The sequence below is a fragment of the Astyanax mexicanus genome, chromosome 4 (genome assembly GCF_023375975.1).
Source record: "Astyanax mexicanus isolate ESR-SI-001 chromosome 4, AstMex3_surface, whole genome shotgun sequence".
NCBI classification, from domain to species: Eukaryota; Metazoa; Chordata; class Actinopteri; order Characiformes; family Acestrorhamphidae; genus Astyanax; species Astyanax mexicanus.
The window spans coordinates 48,998,486-49,022,135 of NC_064411.1; the positions used below are offsets into that span (position 1 = coordinate 48,998,486).

The window sequence follows — 23,650 nt, forward strand, 5'->3', positions numbered from 1 at the left end:
GTGTGGACAGTGAGGCTGTGTCTGCTACCGCACTCTGAGACACTGTTTTAACAGCACAGCTCTGAACAGGGCAGCTAAACTTTAAACAGGCCTGAAATTTTGGGTCAGCTTGTAATAAAAAGCCTGAAAAAATCCTGTCCAAACCCGATCTGACCTGAGCTTTAGGGTACTTTTTAGCTAGTCTTTTTTGGTCTGGACTTTTTTGATCTTTTCAGCTTGGTCCGTACAAAAAACATTAAAAATGATTAAATTGTGTAGAATATTATAATAATCACGGAATGATTTAGAACAGAAGGAAAACAACTAATCAATAATAATAATAATAATAATAATATTAATAATAATAATAAATTATTATTATTGCTGCTAAATTTCCTTTGGGATCAATAAAGTATCTATCTATCTATCTATCTATCTATCTATCTATCTATCTATCTATCTATCTATCTATCTATCTATCTATCTATCTATCTATCTATCTATCTATCTATCTATCTAATAATAATAATAATAATAATAATAATAATAATAATAATGAATATAGTCATTAATTTAATTTAATAACATTTAATTTTTATTTCTAAATCAATCCTTTCATCCAGTGCACAGGCCTAAATCCACCTCTACTACAAGATTCTTGATCTGGCTGCAATCAATGCTAAAATCGTGATCAATGCATTCAGAAATGTATTTCTAAAATTAAATTACAACAGACGTCTGACTGATACTTAAGAAATCTGCAAGAAAGGTTGCAGTTTCAAATTAATAGCCAATGCAAACAACACAAAAAAAAACCTCAAGATACTACTGATGAATTTTAAAGCAGAGGATGGACCGACAGACACACACACACACACAAACACACAGATTGAAAAGTTCAACATTTCCAATTTACCTGATGGCATGTGTTTGGACTGTGGTAAGAAATGGGATAGTGCTATCCAGCGCTAAATTGCTGTTTTAATAAAGAAATAAGTCATTTTTTTGTTGGGAGCGGGCAGTAACGGGACTAAAACAAGCAGGAGCAGGAGAAGCGGGTTTAAAAAAGCATTCCTGCACAGACCTCTAGTCCGGATCAACCCAGATAGCCTGAAGAATCAGCCCGAACTTGGCAGACATCCCATCCTTTCAGAAAGGTTGCTCCTCTTTTATTCTTTTTTTCTCTTTCTCACTCGCTCATTCTAAAAGATGATTTCCAGGCTGTTGTTCATCATTTGCAGGCATTAGGGAGCCCTTGTAAAAATACAGGAAAACTGCATCCCTGAACTTAAGTTATAGGTGGGACCTCTGATGATTTATGCCAGCATTGGCTGAGACTTGGTATCAGTTGTGTGAAATTGGGCCGAATGTGATTTACACTTGCCAACTGGACACTGTTGGCACCAGTATTATGGTCTATTGTCCATACTACACTCATTATCTGGGATTTGGCACAAGCGGCACAGGGCAAAAGGGGGTGTTGGTACATGCAGCGCTTGGCCTGGATGTGAGTTGAGTATTGAAACAGATTTGGGCTGAGATTTATACAAAATTGCAACACAGGCTCGTTTTTTTTTCCACTGGTGATTTTGCTATTTGACCAAAGAACCAAAGGAGCAATATTTGGTCAGAGAAAAAGATGTGGTCTTGTTCCAGATCAACTGATCCATGGTCCAGGTCTGGGTTTTCAGTGTAAAAGCACGTTTTTTTTAACGTTTGACTTGTTTCAGACTTTTGGCCAATTCACAGGAAGTTAAGGCAGGCTATCTTAAAGCGTTAAACAATAGAAGAAGAAAAAGAACTGGTGTTGCGCCAAAATCTGACTCTTCTTCACTTGGCTGAAACTCTGCATCTACTGCAACAGTGAATTAACTATTAGTTGTAAACAGAAATGAAGGGAATCCAACAAGAATTTTTATACTTCTTTTTTATATTGCTGCGTAACATATTTGCATACAGATGGGGCAGAAGTTGTTACAACATCTGTAAAGTAGAGTAAATCAGAGTAAAGTGTATGGAGATTTAACTGTAAAAACTAAACCTAAAGAAACCCTAAAAAAAATGTTCTAACTCCACCCAACCACAATGAACCCCTCCCGCCTGAATAACTCAATAAACTCAATAAACTCGCAATTCTGAACAACAGTGTCTCCTGGCAACAACAGCAGATTTCATGCCTCAAATAAACAAAATAAAAAGCAATAGCCTGTTTACCAGCTATAGAAAATGAATGTTGCTTTGAAGTGCTCTCAAAAAAAAGAGATTCCCACCAGGGTGCACCGCATGACCACACTTTGAAGTTGGATCATGACGACGGGTGCATCAAAATTTATAACGCGGCACAAGGCGAGAGAGAGGTCACATTAAGGGTATTCTATTATTTCTCATGTACAAAAAAATGGAGGACAAAATATAGATACCAGTTGGCTGCTAGCCTGCGGCATAACTATTGACCTTATTGAGTTTCTTACAGTGTTCAGTATCTGCTAAAAAGTGTTCTAAGGGCACCTAAGGCTTACTGATGTATTCCATGGAGGACTCACAACACCCAAGCTGGATACACTGCATTTAATGCAGATGCAGTGATTTCTGCAACTTCTCTGTATACACGGACAAATCTAGCCAGATGCCGCAGGTCACGATCATTTCCAGCAAATGTGCACACAGTGGACCAACACCAGCAGATGACATGTCTCTCCAAACCATCACTGATCATCAGTAAATTTTACATTTCATTTGTAAATCAAGGGAGCAGAGTCTGGAGGAAGAGTGGAGACGCACACAGTCCAAACTGCTCGACGTCTAGTGTGAAGTTTCCACATATTATATATTATATTTAGACTTATATATATATATATTTCCCAGAAAATCTTACAGCCCTTCATGCTTCCCTCTGCTGACTGCTTTTATGGAGATGTGGATTTCATTTTCCAGCAGGACTTGGCACACTGCCCACACTGCCAAAAGTACCAGTTGGTTTTATATAAAATACTGATTTTCGGGTTTTCATTGGCTGCAAGCCGTAATCATCAACAATAAAATAAATAAACGTTTAAAATAGATCACTCTGTGTGTAATACATCCATATAATATATGAGTTTTACATTTTTAAGTGAATTACTAAAATAAAGTAACAGTATACGTATACAGTATTGGCCACAAATGTTTCATGTTTCAAACTAGTTGAGTAATGTCTGGAAATATCAGATTTTACGCAAAAACAGCCAGAGTTTAAACACCAGAGTTTACAGTGTAATGCTCTGGCTCTCCAGCCAATGTTTTCTCTCCCAACTGGCAGCAAGAGCCCGGCTTTTAGAGTGTTCTTCTCTAAATCAGTCCCACCTGCCCTTAATCAGGGATAAGAGCCCTCGCATGTGGAAATGGGCTCTGGCGACAGCTCTGCCTCCCAGTTGCCAGCCTGCATATCCTTTCCACAGTGCCTTGTTTTCATGCTGTCCTCGTAGACCTGACCGCCAACAGCACAGGTTAGTCCAGTGGGCCAGATTAAAGATGTGTTAAAGTCATAAAAGGAGGGAGGAATACAAAGTAGGGAGGAAAAATAAAGCAGAGTTAATAGCCACTAAAGATGGGAGACGGCCAGAGAGGAAACTGAGTGTGAAATCTGAACACGACCCCACAAGCTCAACAAATACCATGTTAAAAATGTGGTCAGAACCTGTGTATAGTGTTTTTTAGTACTATTTTACAGCTTTGTACAAAAAAAAATAAGATATCAATTTAGTTTCTGAATGAGTTTATCTTATTTTGCTATTTATAGGTTTATGTTTCAGTAAAATGAACATTGTTGTTTTATTATTCTATAAACTACAGACAACATTTCTCTCAAAATCCAAATAAAAATATTGTAATTTAGAGCATTTATTTGCAAAAAATGAGAAATGGCTGAAATAACAAAAAAGATGCAGAGCTTTTAGACCTCAAATAATGCAAAGAAAACAAGTTCATATTCATAAAGTTTTAAGAGTTCAGAAATCAATATTGGGAGGAAAAACCCTGTTTTTTAATCACAGTTTTCATGCATCTTGGCATCATGTTCTCCTCCACCAGTCTTACACACTGCTTTTCCTGCTTTTCCTGGCAGGGGTGAGGAATTCAGCACAATAGAGTGCTGTGTACCACATAAAATCAGTTTGAGGTCAGTAAGCTCAACCACAATTCATACATAAGGTGCACTGTCGATGTTTGAGAAAATTGGAAGATTTTAAGCGCACCTTGTAGTCCAAAAAATACCGTAAATAATTATACAGTGCTTCTATATGATCAGTGGAGCTGAACAACGTGCTTTTAATAAACAAATTTGACGTCCATTAGGTAGAAAAGTAGTCAGGTAGTCAGGAAGGTCATGAAAATATCGTAAAAACAGCACATGGAAGGTCCAGTCTGACTAATTCATGTGCTCCAAATAAGCTCTTTCCCACCTGGAGGAACTTTAACAGAACTTTAAAGAAGAAACTAGTTCAGGATCATTAGAAGCTACTGGTCAGTGCTACTTGCAGGAGTTGGACTTTGAAAGGAGTTCCCTGTGCTCACCTGTGCCCTTCTTGCAGATGTAGGGCAGGTTGTAGTTACAGGGCACGTCGTTCCACTTGCCGTCCTCTCGAGAGATCATGACCACGCAGTCCTCTCCGCCCGCAAAGAAGTTATCCGGCTGGTTCTCCCGCCAGTTCTCGTACACCTGTAGCAGCAGAGAGAAACTTTACTCACTGGGCAGAGCTGGACATGACCCTTGAGCCAAATGGTGTGACTTTTTGAATCGGATGCATTGTGGAGAATTCACACTGCATGTTTGAATTGTTATAACACCAGTTCCATAGGTCCTAAAATAGAACCCAGTGGGACTCCACACTATACACTATTGTACTAATACTAGTGCACCTAACTACAGCTACTTTACTTTGCACCCATTGCTGACAGGTATTTTATTTTATCTTTATTATTTTATCTTTATTATATATATATATATATATATATATATATATATATATATATATATATATATATATATATATATATATATATACAGTTGTGGTCAAAAGTTTACATACACTTGTAAAAAAACATAATGTTATGGCTGTCTTGAGTTTTCAATAAGTTCTACAACTCTTATTTTTAGAGTGATCGGAACACATACATGTTTGTCACAAAAAACAGTCATAAAATTTGGTTCTTTCATAAATTTATTATGGGTCTGCTGAAAATGTCACCAAATCTGCTGGGTCAAAAATATACATACAGCAACATTAGTATTTGGTTACATGTCCCTTGGCCATTTTCACGGCAACTAGGCGCTTTTGGTAGCCATCCACAAGCTCCTGGCAAGCTTCAGGTCGAATGTTTGACCACTCTTCTTGACAGAATTGGTGCAGTTCAGCTAAATGTGATGGTTTTCTTGCATGAACCCGTTTCTTTAGCACTGTCCACATGTTCTCAATGGGGTTTAAGTCAGGACTTTGGGAAGGCCATTCTAAAACCTTAATTCTAGCCTGGTTTAGCCATTCCTTTACCACTTTTGATGTGTGTTTTGGGTCATTGTCTTGTTGGAACACCCAACTGCGCCCAAGACCCAACCTTCGGGCTGATGGTTTTAAGTTTTCCTGCAGAATTTGGAGGTAATCCTCTTTCTTCATTATCCCATTCACTTTCTGCAAAGAACCAGTTCCACTGGCAGCAAAACATCCCCAGAGCATAATACTACCACCACCATGCTTGACAGTAGGCATGGTGTTCCTGGGATTAAAGGCCTCACCTTTTCTCCTCCAAACATATTGCTGGGTGTTGTGGCCAAACAGCTCAATTTTAGTTTCGTCTGACCAGAGAACTTTCCTCCAGAAGGTTTTATCTTTGTCCATGTGATCAGCAGCAAACTTCAGCCGAGTCTTAAGGTGCCTTTTCTGGAGCAAGGGCTTCTTTCTTGCACGGCAGCCTCTCAGTCCATGGCGATGTAAAACACGCTTGACTGTGGAGACTGACACCTGTGTTCCATCAGCTTCCAAATCCTTGCAGACCTGCTTCTTGGTGATTCTTGGTTGACTCTTGACCATCCTGACCAATCTCCTCTCGGCAGCATGTGATAGCTTGCGTTTTCTTCCTGATCGTGGCAGTGACACAACTGTTCCATGCACTTTATACTTGCGTATAATTGTCTGCACAGTTGCTCTTGGGACCTGTAGCTGCTTTGAAATGGCTCCAAGTGACTTCCCTGACTTGTTCAAGTCAATAATTCGCTTTTTCAGATCCACACTGAGTTCCTTTGACTTTCCCATTGTAGCTTTTGTAGCTGAGTCTAATCACTGGGTCAAATGAGCCCTATTTAAATGGGCTCATGAGAAGTCAACAGCTGTAGTCAATCAGAATCACTTACAAGAAGTGAAGAGGCCATGACATGAAGCTAATTTGATTGACACAACTCGCTACATCACCAAAATTGACAAATTTTGTTGCTGTATGTATATTTTTGACCCAGCAGATTTGGTGACATTTTCAGCAGACCCATAATAAATTTATGAAAGAACCAAATTTTATGACTGTTTTTTGTGACAAACATGTATGTGTTCCGATCACTCTATCACAGAAAAATAAGAGTTGTAGAACTTATTGAAAACTCAAGACAGCCATAACATTATGTTTTTTTACAAGTGTATGTAAACTTTTGACCACAACTGTATATATATATATATATATATTTCTAGATATCTGTATTGTAGTAAATTGCACATATATATATATATATATATATATATATATATATATATATATATATATATATATATATATATATATATATATATATATATGTGCAATTTACTACAATACAGATATCTACAAAGACATTTAGGGCTCTTTTTTGTTGGGGACATAAAATGAAAGACAAATGGACAACAGAAAGTAGACACTTTAACCTCAATTTTAAAGATAATTACAGGGAAGAGACCATATTTGGGATTTTTTTTTTACTTTTTCCATTAAACTTTCTGTCAGATTTGTGCTGTGGGTCAAAAGTTAGTAAAGGGCACTATTTCAGGAACCATATATTTAGTGATGGGTCCATTGAGAAGACCAAATGCCTGTTGAGAAGACCAAACAAACACTAAAATGACGCACGACGAAGCCAAAATCCGTCCCGATCATGAAATTCAGTCGCACCGACCAGTTTGGGCTTGGAATCAGACTAAAATGATGTGTGCCTTAGGCTTTAGACTGGCTCAACTCTTTTAATAACTACGTAGTAACTAGCAAATAACATCAGTTTCATAGGTCCTAAAATAGAACCCTGTGTGACTCCACCCGAAATACTAATGTACGAATACTAGTGCATCTAGCTGCAGCTACTTTACTTTGCACCCATTGCTGACAGATATCCAAGTATTTTATTTTATCTTTATTGATACTGCTCTTCTATAGAAGTCATGTAATCCAGTTTTACAACAGTATTGATATATAGAAAGACCATTTAGGGAAAATAATATTAAAGAGAAAAAAAAACTGAATTTGTTGTCCATTTGTCCATTTTTTATTTTAAATGGATTAGACCATATTTGGGCAAACTTTTCAACTTTTGCCATTGAACTTTCTGTCAGATATGTGTTGTGGGTCAAAATTTAGTAAAGGGCACTATTTGGGGAAACCACAGATTTAATGATGGGCATGTTGAGAAGAGCAAAGAAATCAATTATATCTGGTATTTGAATGGTTTTAAATGGTTCAGATGACTCTCGTTCCTGTCATTGGTAACATTGTATTACTTAGCTAGCTTTGACGCAGATCAGGGTTGAAGTGTGTGTTTCTGAGTGTGTGTGTGTTTCTGAGTGTGTGTCTGAGTGTGTGTGTGTGTCTGTGAGTGTGTTTGACGCCAGCACTCACCAAGTCCACGTTGTCAGTCCACTGGAAGTCTTCTTCCACTGTTCTGTCATTCAGCCCGATCCACGTGTTCTCATGGCCCAGACCTGACAGATGGAGAGTGATGGTTCAGTGTAGCTCAGTCTCCTGCACTGCCACGGGCATCATGCCACATGACTCTGATAAATGAAGATGGTGACCAAACCAACAGTCTGTAGCTGTAGCTGAAGGTGAGCTCATTTTAAAGCCTACAGAAAGTTTCTGTGGAGCATCTATACACTGACATGCTATTGTATCCCATGACTTTTGTCAGGTCCAATAGAAGCTAGAGAGCAGTGCACTGACCTGTGGGATATTTACTACTGAATGAAATGTTTTGCCAGCAGAACTTTGAGAAAAAGACCGTCCCTACATCCATCTAACATCCAAAATTAACTTTAGAAATTTACATAGCCTTGCCATGAGCATGCTGGCCAGTGTTTAACCTCACTCACAAGATAACACCTCCTAACTTATGTAGGTTTGGGCATTCCCAAGCTATTCAGTAAAGTAATATTTAAATTTATATACTGCTGTCCCATGCCGTTTGGCACACCAATCTATTTAGATATATGTATTTGTGTATCTGATTTTATTTATTTATAGGTTTATGTTTGAGTAAAATGAACATTGTTGTTTTATTATTCTATAAACTACAGACAACATTTCTCCAAAATTCCAAATAAAAATATTGTCATTTAGAGCATTTATTTGCAGAAAATGAGAAATGGCTAAAATAATTAAAAAAGATGCAGAGCTTTCTGCCTCAAATAATGCAAGAAAGAAATAACAAAGAAAACTTGTTCTTATTTGTAAAGTTTTAGGAGTTCAGAAATCAATATTTGGTGGAATAACCCTGGTTTTTAATCACAGTTTTCATGCATCTTGGCTTCATGTTCTCCTCCACCAGTCTTACACACTGCTTTTGGACAATTTTATGCCACTTGTGATCATCTATCTTCCTCTTGATTATATTCCAGAGGTTTTCAATATGGCAAAATCAAAGAAACTCACCTTTTTTTTAGTGGTCTCTTATTTTTTTCATATGTATATGAGGATCAATTTTAATGTATTCTGAGTTTAAATAAAAGTTGACTTGTTGTTTGTTTCTACTCTTTTATTGCTCCTAGTCACTGTTTCGTTCCATGGTCAGCTTTCTAATCCCTAAAATTCTCCTCAGCTATAGTGTGAAGGGAACAGCTGTTGATGGGATTGGTGCTGTGTGACGAACCGTTGAGGAAGTCTTGCTCCATGGTTGAGGTGACGCTGGTCAGGTGACCGCTGTGCTCCCTGCAGTCCTTCTCAGCATCCTCCCAGGTGTGCCGGCGGGGGAACAGCCTGTAGCAGTGACCGTGAAACTTCTTCCAGCCATGCTCACAGCCCTCAGTGTCTGCAGAACGAGAGAGAGAGAGAGAAAGGGAATTAGAGATAACTTAGTTAACTTAGTTTAGATAAAGGTCTACCCCAGCACAAGATGTCCCAAGACAGTTAGACTGTAGGGCCACTCTATTTGCATGTTGATGCTGTGCTTGAATGACTTCATTTAATAATTTTATATATATAATTAAATTAAGTAATTTACTATATTTTAAGCTATTATCTTGGAGCAGTTCCCTTTATACTCTCATTTCAGTTAACAAAAACATGTTTTTTTTAGCTGAATGGGATGATAAAACAGCGCCTAATTTGTTCATTCTTAAAATATACCTTCTAAAAGTAGTCTGGTAGTTATTTTTTGATGTAACTGCTCTCTAAATTTTGACAGTTTTTAATAAAAGAAAACAACATGACGTCCTAAGACAGGGAGGCTTTACACTTACTGATCAGCAGTTAGACTGTAGGGCCACTCTGGGGCAACTTTACTTGCGTTTAGATGTTATGCTTATATAACTTACTGTATGTAGTTTATTATATTTTAAGCCATTATCTTAGAGCAGTTCTCTTCCAGACAATGACATCCAAATGCTCTGATTTCAGTGAAAAAAAAACGTTTTTCTTTCATGTGAATGGGACGATAAAACACACAAAAGATATGTGTGAACGATGCCTTCATTAAATCTAAATTTAAATTGTAAGCAGTAGTATTCCTGAGTTGGGAGGGGACTAATATTCTAATTAATGATGTCAATGTTCTGGCATGACCATCCCTGCATTGTCTAATATGTTCATTCTTACAATCGACCATCTAAAAGTAGTCTGATAGTTTTTTTTTTTGGATGTATTGTCTCTTTATATTCTGACAAGGTTTTAAAAATGAACACGACATGACATCCTAAGACAGGAAGGCTTTACACTTAATGAGCAGCAGTTAGACAGTAGGGCCACTCTACCTGCATGTAGACGCTGTGCTTGTATAACTTACTGTATGTGGTTTACTATATTTTAATCCATAATCTTAGAGCAATTGCCTTTCACACAATGACATCAAAAAGCTCTGATTTTAGTGAACAACAACAAAAAACAAAACATAAAAAATATGTGTGAACAGCGCCTTAGTTAAATAAGCAGTCCCAACTATTTTTTCTTTTAAATTGTAAGCAGTAGTATTTTTGAGTTGAGAGAGGACAAATATTCTAATTAATGATGTCAGTGTCCTGGCACGACCATCCCTGAAATGTTTAATATATTTAATCTTAAAATCTTAAAATGTATTGTGTATCTGCTCCCTGCATTTTGACAGTATTTCAAAAATGAACATGATATGACGTCCTAAGACTACCTGCATGTAGATGCTGTGCTTGTATGACTTACGGTATGAAGTTTACTATATTTTAAGCCATTATCTTAGAGTAGTTTCCTTCCACACAATGAAATCGAAATGCTCTGATTTTTATGTGAATGGGATTACAAAACACCCAACAAAAATGTGTAAATTGTGCCTTCATTAAATCATCAGTCCTCACAATTTTTTCTATTAAATTGTAAGCAGTAGTATTCCTGAATTGGGAGGGGACAAATATTCTACTTATTACTATGTTACTAATCGTAAATTATTACCAGAATTTCACAGAGAGGGGTTTATCTACATTAACCTGCATTAAAAGTACTCTTCCACATGCTCTGTGCAATTACACCTTCTCACCAGAGAGGTCTCCAAATCCCCAAAGCCAAAAAACTCACAGAGTGTCTCTTTAAATTAAATAAAAAATCTCTGTATTTGGCTACTTTAGCATTTTAAGTTTGTGTTTTTTTTAATAGTGCATTATTGGTCAGTGTAGAGAGGGACTAACAGACTCTGCATGCAAATTCTTTCTTCTCTTAGAGATGAAATGAAAAGATCTCCCACTTTCAAGCAATTTATCAGCCCATGACTGCGCTGACATTGATCCGTTTTCAGACTAGTCTAGCTTGATTAGCCATTAGCATTGATAAAATGTGGCTTATCTAACCTCAGGTAATCAAATCCTACTCTAAGAGAGTTTAAGAGCTTACAGCATGATGAAATGTTAATATGAGCGGAATTTATTGCGTGTGTGTATTAGTGTGTTGGTGTGTGTGAGGGATATGCGAGTGCTGTCAGACTGTAACCCTGGCAGCTGGTCTTTGGTTCACAGCAGATGAGTGCAATGAGGGAGCTGCTATTAGGAGAGCGGAGGGTGCTAATTAAGACCCCGTCAGTATGAAGCCTTCAGAGACACATCGGGAATTCAAATGCAGTTCAAATGCATAATTTAGCCTCCCCAATCCTCAGCGCACTTCAGGAGCTTCACAATGCTAATTCGCGGCAGCTAACTCCCAACTTGCTAACTCTTAAGTGATTCTGATAGTCGCCATTAACTCACAGGGCATTTCTGTAATGGAAACAAGGAGCAGTGCCTGAAATAAAGTAAAGTGACACTTTTAACGCCACTAATATTCCATCATGATGGACTTTTATATCCACAGAACACGTTAAAACTGATGTGAGGAAACATTATCTCATTAAAAACCCAGTTGATGCTGTATATTGTAAGCCTGGAAAAGCTGAATTTACTTATATAATTTAAGGTTTTACATTTTTTTTAAGTTAGATTAATTGATTTATTTGTGTTGTATCAAATGATTTGGACAATAATTCTACTTTGAGATTTACGGATGGATGGATGGATGGATGGATAGATAGATAGAGTTAGCAGCTCAGAAAATGATGCTTGCTCTCACAGCCTACAACATGTAAAACCAGGCAGTTAATCCTAATATATGATCTACAAGTCTAACTAAGGTAGACTTGAGGGAATGGCTACACACTGACAGTGACTGTCAGAAAATGAGGGACACAGTATGCAAATGAATGGTGCCAAAAGCCAATAGAAAAGAAGTGGTCAATGGCAAGTTGATTAAACTCAGAGATCTCAGTTTGAATGTAGTTGTCACCAACCCAAAGAAATGGAATAATGTCTGTAAATATTCAGTTTTGCATAAAACAGGCATACATTTATTTGCATTCATACTAAATATGAATTTACAGTGCATACATGTTTTCACAATAACTATTTTTGTTTATACAATAAAAATACTTATCATTAAATACTAATGATAAATATTAATTATTTCATTCCTGTGAAATAATGACAATATATCAGAATAGTAATGCAAACACACCATTTCAAATTGACCCTTTTAAATGAATACTGTTAATTATTAAGAAAATTCAGACATTTAAAACATGTTCAAATATACCCTAAATAAAAAATAAAAAATAAAAAAAGAACAGTAATAAAGTAAATATTGTATGCATGGATTCCACTGTGCTTATAGTTTATGATAAGATATGGAAAAAGCAAAGGATCACAAGTTTTGGTTGGAATGGCAAAGTAGAATCTGTAGGTGATTAGCTGCTCTCGAGTATCAACAACATTATTTTCTCTTGACTTTGCCTTTACATTTTACTGTTTCACCATCTTGTATAAGGACTTTCTCTAGTGGGTTGCATTTTGTATTATGTGCATTTGTATGCCTTAAATATGACAAGTCAATGACAGGTGAGTCATCAACCATGCACAGCGCAGCTTGTTTTAGGACGTGTCTTTGCTATCAAAACGACGGGAAAAGTATGCCTTGCGCTGCTTGAAATGCACAAAAGGCATGTACTAATTCTCTATAATAATTAATTAATCATGGGTGTGTTTTCGGCGTAAGGTGCCATTCCCTTTGAGAACCAGGTGTGCTCTGATTTTGGCGGATTGCTATTTTAATGGTGCAGCTACCTGGACATGTCCAGCACTTCTCAGTAGAGGAAGCTTTGTGCTCGTTTATGCTGGTAAAGGTGCGTGAGCAGGTCATCTTGATATAAAAGTTGGGTTTGTGCACTGCTGTACAAGTCTTGGGCACAATGGCTCGCTTGTGTTGCCAAGACAGGAATACACGTCTAACTGTTGACATCTGCCTAGGTAACTTTCAGTCAGTGGTGCACCTGCTTTTTCCATTGCCAAGATAGCAATATGCCAGAAATGTACCTAAACACACCTCATTTCGAGACCAACATGCCTATCAATGTAGATATATTCAGAAGCACTGTTGCTACCTAAACAATGCAGGTGGAAGGTGTGAAAATAGACTTTTAGCAGGTTGTAAGATAGCAATAAGCATCACAACACACCTTGCACAGGGTTTAAAATCTCTCACACAGGCTAGCACACAGACATGCCAGCACTGTGACCACTATAACACTCTTTATCACACTAACAGCAGTTTATTCACATCATAAAACGTCATATTATAAACCCCTGTCCTTGTATCCGGTCCTCAAATCGCAGAAGAACTCTCTCACTGACTCATATGTCCTCAGTATCTCCATTACATCATCTTCATGTGCTCCGGCCCTGTGTTGCGGTAGCTGCATTATTAGAATTCATAAATCATCATTAGTGTGTGTGTGTGCTCATATCTCTGTGTGTGTGTGTGTGTGTGTGTGAACTCGGAGGAGGACAGGCTGGATTGTGGCAGGAGTGTAAAGCTGTTGAGATTAATGGTGGCGTGGGCTTTGGGGAGTGGAGATGAATGTCACGCAGGCCGAGGAGTCGAGCAGCCGTGCAACACACACACACACACACACACACACAGACACAGTACCTGCAGAGCATTTAAAATTAATACCTTTCTGAACCTGTTCATAATTTAAGAAACTAGTATTGTGTCCCATGACTTTTGCCATGCTGTCCCACTGAAGCTAAAGAATGCTACACTGACCTGTGGGATATACAGCTCTGTAAAAAAAAAGAGACCACTTAAAGATGATGAGTTTCTTTGATTTTACCAAGTTGAAAACCTCTGGAATATAATCAAGTTATCCAAAAGCAGTGTGTAAGACTGGTGGAGGAGAATATGCTCCAAGATGCATGAAAACTGTGATTAAAAACCAGGGTTATTCCACCAAATATTGATTATTAAACTTTTAAAACTTTGTGAATATGACCTTGTTTTCTTTGCATTATTTGAGGTCTGATTATTGTTAATTCAACCATTTCTCATTTTCTGCTAAAACATGCTCTAAATGACAATATTTATTGCAATTTTTGAATTTAGGAGAAATGTTGTCTGTAGTTTATAGAATAAAACAACAATGTTCATTTTACTCAAACATATACCTATAAATAGCAAAATCAGAGAAACTGATTCAGAAACTGAAGTGATCTCTTATTTTTTTCCAGAGCTGTACTGTATGTATGTGTGTGTTGGTCTGCTGTATTGAATGTGGATGTGATCGATTTCTGCTTCTGAGTCGCTTGTCTCTCTTGTCTTGCATGGACAATTCTTGCCAGACACTGCCGGTCACGATCATTACCCCACTATTACTGCACTGTGCTGTTTATGCTCACTGCCCTCATCTATTAGTCATTTTTTCACCTCTAATTCCTTCCACTAAAAAAAAGCAACCCTGATAACGTTAACAGAGATGCTCTGGGAGAGACAGTGGTGTGTATTCACGTACATCTGCCTCCTCCCCGATGCTGCACCGACAGTGGCTGGGATTCTAACAAGGCGAAGGCACATTATGCACAAGCATTTGACACTGAGCATTGAGATTTGTCTCCTCTATTGAAAATGAATTCCACTGCGGCACTAATCCTCCCGCGTTCGAATCCATTACCTTTCTCACACATGTCTCCGCTGTAGCTGGGCAAACACAGGCAGATGAAGGAGTCCACCTTATCAATGCATGTCCCGCCGTTCTCACACGGGTTCGACAGGCAGTCGTCAACATCTGCAACAAAACAGCAACATAAACGCCAGCATTAGAGGGTGGAACTGATAATGACCCATTCAATCATTCATTCAGAAATGCATCTTTTTTAACATTTTCATTAAATGATTAAAGCTACATCTGATCTTTCTTAACTCAAATATAGATAAAAGTGTTAGACTAACTTTTTTTTTAAAGAAGATAGGTGTCCTCAAACTTTTGATCTCTACTGCTTTACTATGTATTGCATTTACAATACCAAAATAAACCAAATCAACACAATTAATAACACTTGATCTACCAACCAATCTGATTTCTGACATGCTCATATAAAGCCACCAACAAATGATATATATTTATGTTATATAATGATAATTGATATACTTGTTTTAATGGATTAATACAATTGATAATTGGTTCTCATATACTGCATTGATATAACCTGATATATCACACCATATATCAAGCCAATAACAAGCCAATAATACCTGATATCATGGTATAATCAGAGGTGAAAAAAGTACTGAAAAATTGTAATGAAGTAAAAGTACCTTTACTTTGCTAACATTCTACTCAAGTTAAAGTAAAAGTACCCATTTAAAAATCTACTCGAGTAAAAGTAAAAACGTACTCAATTTAAAATGTACTTTGAGTAAAAGTTACATAGTTACTTTTAATTATTGGATGTAAAAAAGTACAAATCATAAATTAAATAATTATTCAATTAAATATTTTGACCTTTCATGCAGTATTTGTTCAGACCACCCCATAAAACATTTTCAAGAACAAGTGGCATAGGTTTCTATGATCCTTTTTTTTCTTTACTGTTAAAAGTTATGGTCATAAAGGCAACTATAAACCGTATTTTTATAGGTTTACAATTCATTATTATGTTTTAACTTGCCATTGCTGTGCTTTAACTGCAATTTACATGTTTTTAACATCCAAGCAGATTGTTTAATGTTCCTAAAAACATTAAAAACAAAAGGAATTATCATTACAAACATGAAAACATGCAAAAAAAACTTTTGGTGGGCGCATGCGCAGTGCCGTAAAGAAGCACATATCGATGGGTCGCATAACTCGACAGACCACCAGTTCCCCCCGAGCACAGCTGATTTACACAGCGTCTCTCCCGCTAACCGTTATAAACACTGCTGGGAAAAGTTCAGCTGCGCTGCCATGGAGAACAAAACTCAGACAATTTGTTTTTTTCCCCCAGCATTTCATTTTTTTTTTTACTCAGTAACGGGGAGTTTTCCAATGTAGCAAAGTAAATTACTTGTGTCAAAATGAACTTGAGTAAAAATAAAATTACCTATTTTACAAACAACTTTAAAAATTACAAATTACTCATAAAATCTACACAATTACAGTAATGTGAGAAAATGTAATTAGTTACTTTCCACCTCTGGGTTTAATGCAATGGATTGATCAAACCTAATATTAACACACTGATAACACACACACACACACACACACACATATATATATATATATATATATATATATATATATATATATATAAAACCACTGATAATATCTGATATGCTAACATAGTGTATTTATAACCGATGATATACTTTTATAACACACAATAAAACCTGAAACAATCATATAACACACTGATAAAACCTGATAAACACACTGATAATGTCTGCTATATGTCTATAACACATTGATAAAATCTAATAATACTCACATATCACACTGATAACACCTGATATAATCATATAACACACTGAAAACCCCTCATAAACACATTCCTAACACATAATATACTCACACAGTGCATGCATAATACTATAACACCTGGTAAATACATGCATAATACCTGATATATTTGTACACAGCGCACTGATGATATCTGATATACTCTTATAGTGCATTATTAATTCCTGATAATCCCATTTAACACTCTGATAACACCCATATAACACTGATAACACAATGATAATACTTGATATTCTCATATAGTGTACTGATGATGAATGATAAGCTCATATAATACCTCATATACTCATATAATGCTAAATATATAAAATAAATAACACCTGATATATTCATATACCAAACTGATAATATCTGATATACACGTATAGTGCATTAATAATTCCTGCTCATATAATGCTAAATATATAAATATATAACACCTGTTATATGCATATCGCACACTGATGATATCTGATTGATATCTGATGATATGAATCTTATAGGCCTTAATAACTCCTGATATTCCCATTTAACACAATACCTGATATTCTCACACAGTTCAATGATGATGCCTGACAGACTCATATAATACCTCATATACTTATATAATGCTAAATATATAAATATATAACACCTGATATTCCCATATACCGCACTGCTGAATCTTTAATGCACAGCAGAAATAGATACGCTCTGCTTTCCTCTAGATAATTTATAAGAAAACACACACAGATGAAGACGCACGTTGTGTGATACCGGGCGTCTTCATAGTTATTGGCATTTTAGCCTTAAGATCTATTTTAATTAAACTGGTAGCTGGAGCGAACACCTGCGTTCCACTCAGCACAGTTTCAGAGGCTAGATTAAACATTTCCCAGTATAGTTCCCCGGCAATTATGTCGGCAGAGGCGTCCTCTCCTGCATGAAAATGCAGCATAATGGACTCCTCTAAGCTGGTTTAAACTGTCCCACTGTTTTGCCTGAAGACACTTTAATTATATAGCAACGGACGTGAATGCCAACACAGGCGGCATCGCCTTTGTGGAGAACACAATGCAGAAGCAGCCATTTACTAACACTGCACACGCTCCACATGTCTCTCTGCTGTATGGAATCGTTTGTGGAGGTGAGGTGTAATAACTGCACGGACACACTGTTACCTTCTAAACATTTCATTACCGCGTGATTAAATATCCTCGGGTTATGCGTCTGGGGATTAGGACAATAAAAGTAATTATGGAGTGGAAATGAAGCCATTAAAGAGCTCATATCATTGAAACCTTCCTCAACTCTTTAAAATAAAGAGTTTTTGCAAATGTAACGCGTTGGAGGCAGAATGCAAATGCATTGTTTTTTTTTTTATTACAAAAACTGAGATAAAGAAATAAACACTAACACTAAAAAACAAAGACTATAAAACAAATGACTAACTAGGTCTTAACAAACAAAGAAGTGAAACAAACAAAGGATCAAACAATCTAAAGAAAACAAACCAAAAGTCTGTAGACCAAAACACAGCAGGTCAGAGGCACAACAAACAGGGTCAAACAAAAAGCACGACAGAGAACAAAGGAGCACATGGGGTGTTTATACACAGGCACAGACAAGGGACACCTGTGGAAGTAACGAGGGGGCAGGGTTACACATGAGACAGGGCAGGGCTAGGACAAAAACAAAACAGAGCCATGTGAAGCACATGGGGAGGTAAACAAAACAAGAGAACAGAGGACAGGAGCAGGAAGGACCAAAAAAAAAAGGAAAAACACAAGACAGACTCAGGCTAAGGTGTGACAACAAAGTTACATAAGTTCACAGTTCACACTCCATTGCTCTCCCTCCTGTTGGGGGACCATTAGATAGATAGATAGATAGATACTTTATTTATCCCGAAGGAAATTTAGGAATTTAGCTGTGTTCCTAAGCCTTGAGGTAGTTGAGTCACGACTGTGTCATGAAGAAAGGAGGCTGTAGTTTAGACCATGTTTGTTGCCTCTAGAATGGATATTAGATAAAGTCGTGATTCCGTACAGCATCACACTGCAGCACATTTATTTACATATGTTGCAGCTGGATCTGTAGATCCTGCTCTACACTCGTAAGCTAAAAGTGCATCTGATCTGGTGCAACTTCACTGCACAACTAGGTGCCTTTTTTTGAATTTCAGAAGGACTTTTAAGACGTTTTAGGTGGCCGTTCGCTTCTTATGGGCGGATTGTGTGGCCATCAGTACTTGCAGTGTTCTCATTGGTTGTTTGGTAATCAAGAAACTGGGAAGTTACTAATTGTTGCCTTTTAACCCTGATAAAGGCCTGAGTGCCGAAACACATTAGTCATTTTTACCAACACTTTTTATTGGAAAAATACAATACAATACATAAAATTAAAAAAATACAGTTTACCAATTCACATTTTTTTAAAACCCTTTCAGACCTGAATTATCTCCAGTGATGGAAATAAAAATGTAGCTAAAATGTCTGTAATCCACAGAAAAGAAGACTTTAATATTCTACTATAAGATCTTTTTATTTTATAAACCATTCCTGAATGGTGCTAGTATTACTGTTTTTTCAGTGCAGTGGGCAGAAGTGTGTGGTAGAGCCATGTCTAATAGTCGCTGATCTCTCACCAGGAGGTGCACTACCCAAAAGTTGCCTCTGCGAGCCTTTTATAGGGGTTTACAGCAATCTGGTTGTGTTATTGTGTGTTAATAAGTGTAGAAAATGCTCTTATTGCTTATTGCTTTTAAATTGTGTGTGTAGATGGTTAAATAAAGGAATGAAGAGATAAGAGATATGAGAATGGGTTTGAATCCAGGTCCATCACCACTGGTCACTGCTGTAATGCTGCAGTCTGGTCTACACCATCAGTACCTAATGGTGGACGTTTATGAGGCCACTCAAGTCCATTGGTTTATCACAGCTCTGGTTGACAAAGTGAGCACAGCGACTTCCCAGAAACCCCGGGGAGGCAAAGAGACAGATTTACAGTGTCTCCTGGGCAACTGCCAATCACAGCCAGAAAACAGCAGGGCTTCAAATCTCCGGCAAACGGGGCTCTCCAGGTTTATGAGGGATGCAGTGGATTTCTTTTTCCACTCCAAGATAAGAGCTCTGAAAGGGTTGTTGAAAGTGGGGTTATTGAGTTCTGAATGCAGCCATTTTTACCACCTCTGACTTTCTTTTACACCTAAGAACTACAAACACTTAGACCCTGTTTACACCTGGTCACTTCATGCATCTTTAGTATCGGAATCATACCTGGATTTAAAGGCCAAGTCACGTAAAAAAAGGCATTTAAAACAGATAAAATACCACCACTCAAACAAAACCACTTTAGAAGGTGGTCTGAGACAAATTTGAAACAGATACAAATCTGATTACTTAAACAATCCACTTCAGGAGATGGCCTGAGACTAATCAGGACAAAATGTAAAACAGATACAAATCTGATCACTTAAACAAACCACTTCAAAAGGTCCTCTGAGACATATTTAAAACAGATAAAATCCCATCACTCAAACTACTTCTAGAGGTGGTCTGAGACTAATTTAAACAGACACAAATCTGATAATTTAAACAAAACCACTTCAGGAGATCGTCTGAGACAAATTTAAAACAGATACAAATTTGATCACTGAAACAAACCACTCCAGGAGATGGCCTGAGTCTAATTAAGACAAAATGTAAAACAGATACAAATCTGATCATTCAAACAGACCACTTCAGGAGGTGGTCTTAGACTAATTTAAACAGACACAAATCTGGTCACTCAAACAAACCACTTCAGGTGGTGGTCTGAGACTGACTGAGACAAAATTAAAACAGATACAAATCTGATTACTCAAACAATTCACTTTAGGAGGTGGTCTAAGACTAATTTAAACAGACACAAAACTGCTCAGTTAAACAAACCACTTCAGTAGTTGGTCTAAGACAAAATTAAACAGACACAAATCTGGTCACTCAAACAAACCACTTCAGGAGATGGTCTGAGACTAATTGAGACAACATTAAAACAGATAAAAATCTGAGAACTCAAACAAACCACTTCAGGAAGTGATCTAAGACTAATTTAAACAGACACAAAACTGCTCAGTTAAACAAACCACTTTAAAAGATGGCCTGAGACAAACTGAGACTAAATTAAAACATGCAAATCTGATCACTTGAACAAACCACTTCAGCAGGTGGTCTGAGACAAATTTATAGCAAATACAAATCTAATCATTCAAACTAACCATTTCAGGAGGTAGTCTAAGACACATTTAAAACAGATTAAATCCTACCACTCAAACTACCTTTAGGAGGTGGTCTGAGACAAATTTAAACAGACACAAATCTGGTCACTCAAACAAACCACTTCAGGAGGTGGTCTGAGACAAATGTAAAGACACAAATCTGATCACAAATCAGTCACAAATCTGATCAATTAAGGAAATGATCTGGGACAAATTTAAACAGACACAAATTTGACTCAAACCATTTCAGGAGATGGTCTGTGACAAAATAAGACAAATTTAAAACAGATACAAATCTGATTACTCAAACTAACCACTTCAGAAAGTGGTCTGAGATGCATTTAAACAGATACAAATCCGATCATTTAAACAAACCATTTCAGGAGGAGGTCTGACCAAGTTTAAAGTACTTTGGGATGTTTATCTTTTAAAGAATAATATTAAAGTTTAAACAGTCGATGGATACGATTATTGCATTCAAAGCAAATTAGATTCTCAGCATTTGGACATATAGTGAATATTTAGTTAGTGACACGCGATCGATACGGAATTACAAGCTCTGCTTATCTCTGGTGATAACACTGACTTCTGAAGCCTGAAGACTAAAAGTGGCTCCCTTGCAGAGTCATTATGGCCCATTTTTCTATTGATTAGAGCAGCAGTCATATCTTAACTCCCCTTATCTGCCTGCTGAAGCAGCATGCTGATCTCCAGTTATCTCAGTTATGCTGTTTCTAGCCTTGGTGAATTTTCTAAAGCACTATTGTACAATCAAATTAGAGAAGGAATTAAATTTTTTAGTGTATAAAAGAAAAGACACATGCCTAAACTGAACACTGTTGATCAGTGATGCCTTAGACAGCATTGCAACAAGGACCATCAATTAAAAAGTACCTGTCAAAGGAACGTGGGGTTACATTCACAAATGCAATATTCCCAAACCTTTATGTGAAGCCCTAAACGGAATCCCTTATGTGAACCTGGAATGGACAAAATCATTATTTCAGATTTTTTTGGAAAAAAAGGATGCTATGAGCTTCCAAACAAAGATGAAAATGATTGAAAGATCCAAAATGTCATCAGCAACAAGTTGAAAAATCAGGGTCTTTCGTGTCATATATGGGATTATGTAATTTGCAACACTTCATAATAGGACACCTCATTTTCCAGGGATGTCCGTGCATTTTTCAAAAAGACAATGCATAACCACATACTGCATAACCACATACTACATACTAAATTACAAAGGCATGGATTTTTAAAGAGAACCTCTCGAAACCTCAAATGGAATTTGTGTGGCTATGAATATGCATAATTAAAAACAAAATATGCAAAATTTGTTTGTAAAAATGTGTTGTAAAATTGCAATGGATAACTGCGCTATTTCAGGCCAATGGGTTTTTAAACAAGCCATTGTTAATGTTAAAAAAAGAAGTAAAGACTTTGAATTATATCTTAAGGATGTTGCTAATATGTCTGTTTTATTTTAAAAGTTTAAATTTTGCATCCGAAATGTTGATTTAAATGTAATATGTTTGTTTCATTTTAATGCATGTAACCAAAACTATGTAGTAGAGAAACATGACAGTAAATTTTGTATGTATTTTTGTCTGTAAAATACTTTGAAAAACTTCTATCTTATAAAATTTATATAAAAGAAGCCTTATGTTTTCTATGTCCAGAAGTGGCGTTGACTTCTCTGGGCTTGGAGGCATCTGGAATGGATTGAATCATTATCCCAGAACTTTTTGGGAAAGAAAAGGATGCTATAAGCTTCAAACCGCAGATGAAAAGGACCATCCAGACTGTCATCAGCAACAAGTCCATGCATTTTTTCAAAAAAGACAATGCAAAACCACATGCTGCATGCAGTAAAAGCTAAATTACAAAGGCTTGGCTGTGGAAGAAGAGTATATGGGTACTGAACTGGGCTGCCTTTTGTCCTCACTTGTTCCTAATAGAGAATGTACAGAATTTTTTCATTAAAAATGCAACAACAATGATCCTAACAATGATGGGCATGGAGGCATCTGGTATGGATCGAATCATTATTCCAGAACTTTTTGGAAAGAAAAGGATGCTATGAGCTTTAACCCAAAGATGAAAAGGACCATCCAGACTGTCATCAGTAACAAGTCCATGCATGTTTCCAAAAAGACCATGCAAAACCACATGATGCATGCTGCTAAAGCGTATCACAAATGCCACATTCTCAAAATTTACTGGGCAAAAACAGAAGCCTTGTTTTCCATGTCCAATAGTGATGTTGACTTTCCTGGGCTTGGAGGTATCTGGGATGGATTGAATTCTGGGATTGATCCCAGAATAATTATCTATTTATTCATTTTATTATTGGTTTTACTTTTGGCCTTTTACTTTTTTATTGAATTTATGTCGTCCTTTTATATTTTTTATACTTTTTTAAAATTAATATTATTATTTATTTTAGTTCCATCATTTACTTTTTTTTAATTTTGATGATATTCTAGTCCTCTTCTTTAATTTCTTTAATTTAGTTTATATTTTATTATTCCAATTATTTGTCTCTTCATTTTATTGCTTTACATTATATGTATATCCTTTTATTCAGCATTATTTTATTTCTTCTTTATTAAATCTTATATTGTTTGCTTGTTTTTTATCATTTAAACTTGTTTTTCAGT

At 36.6% G+C, this 23,650-nt stretch overlaps 1 protein-coding gene across 2 annotated transcripts in view; it reads right to left on the reverse strand.

Moving 5' to 3' along the window:
- Positions 1–23,650, reverse strand: part of ncana (neurocan a) — a 168,489-nt gene that overhangs the window by 7,141 nt on the left and 137,698 nt on the right. For both annotated transcript variants that reach the window (XM_022678851.2, XM_022678853.2), the window contains 4 exons: positions 14,945–15,058; positions 9,107–9,265; positions 7,861–7,943; positions 4,531–4,675 (listed from right to left, as the gene is read on the reverse strand). In XM_022678851.2, the coding sequence (XP_022534572.2) occupies positions 4,531–4,675; positions 7,861–7,943; positions 9,107–9,265; positions 14,945–15,058 (501 nt within the window). The remainder of the gene's footprint in view (positions 1–4,530; positions 4,676–7,860; positions 7,944–9,106; positions 9,266–14,944; positions 15,059–23,650) is intronic.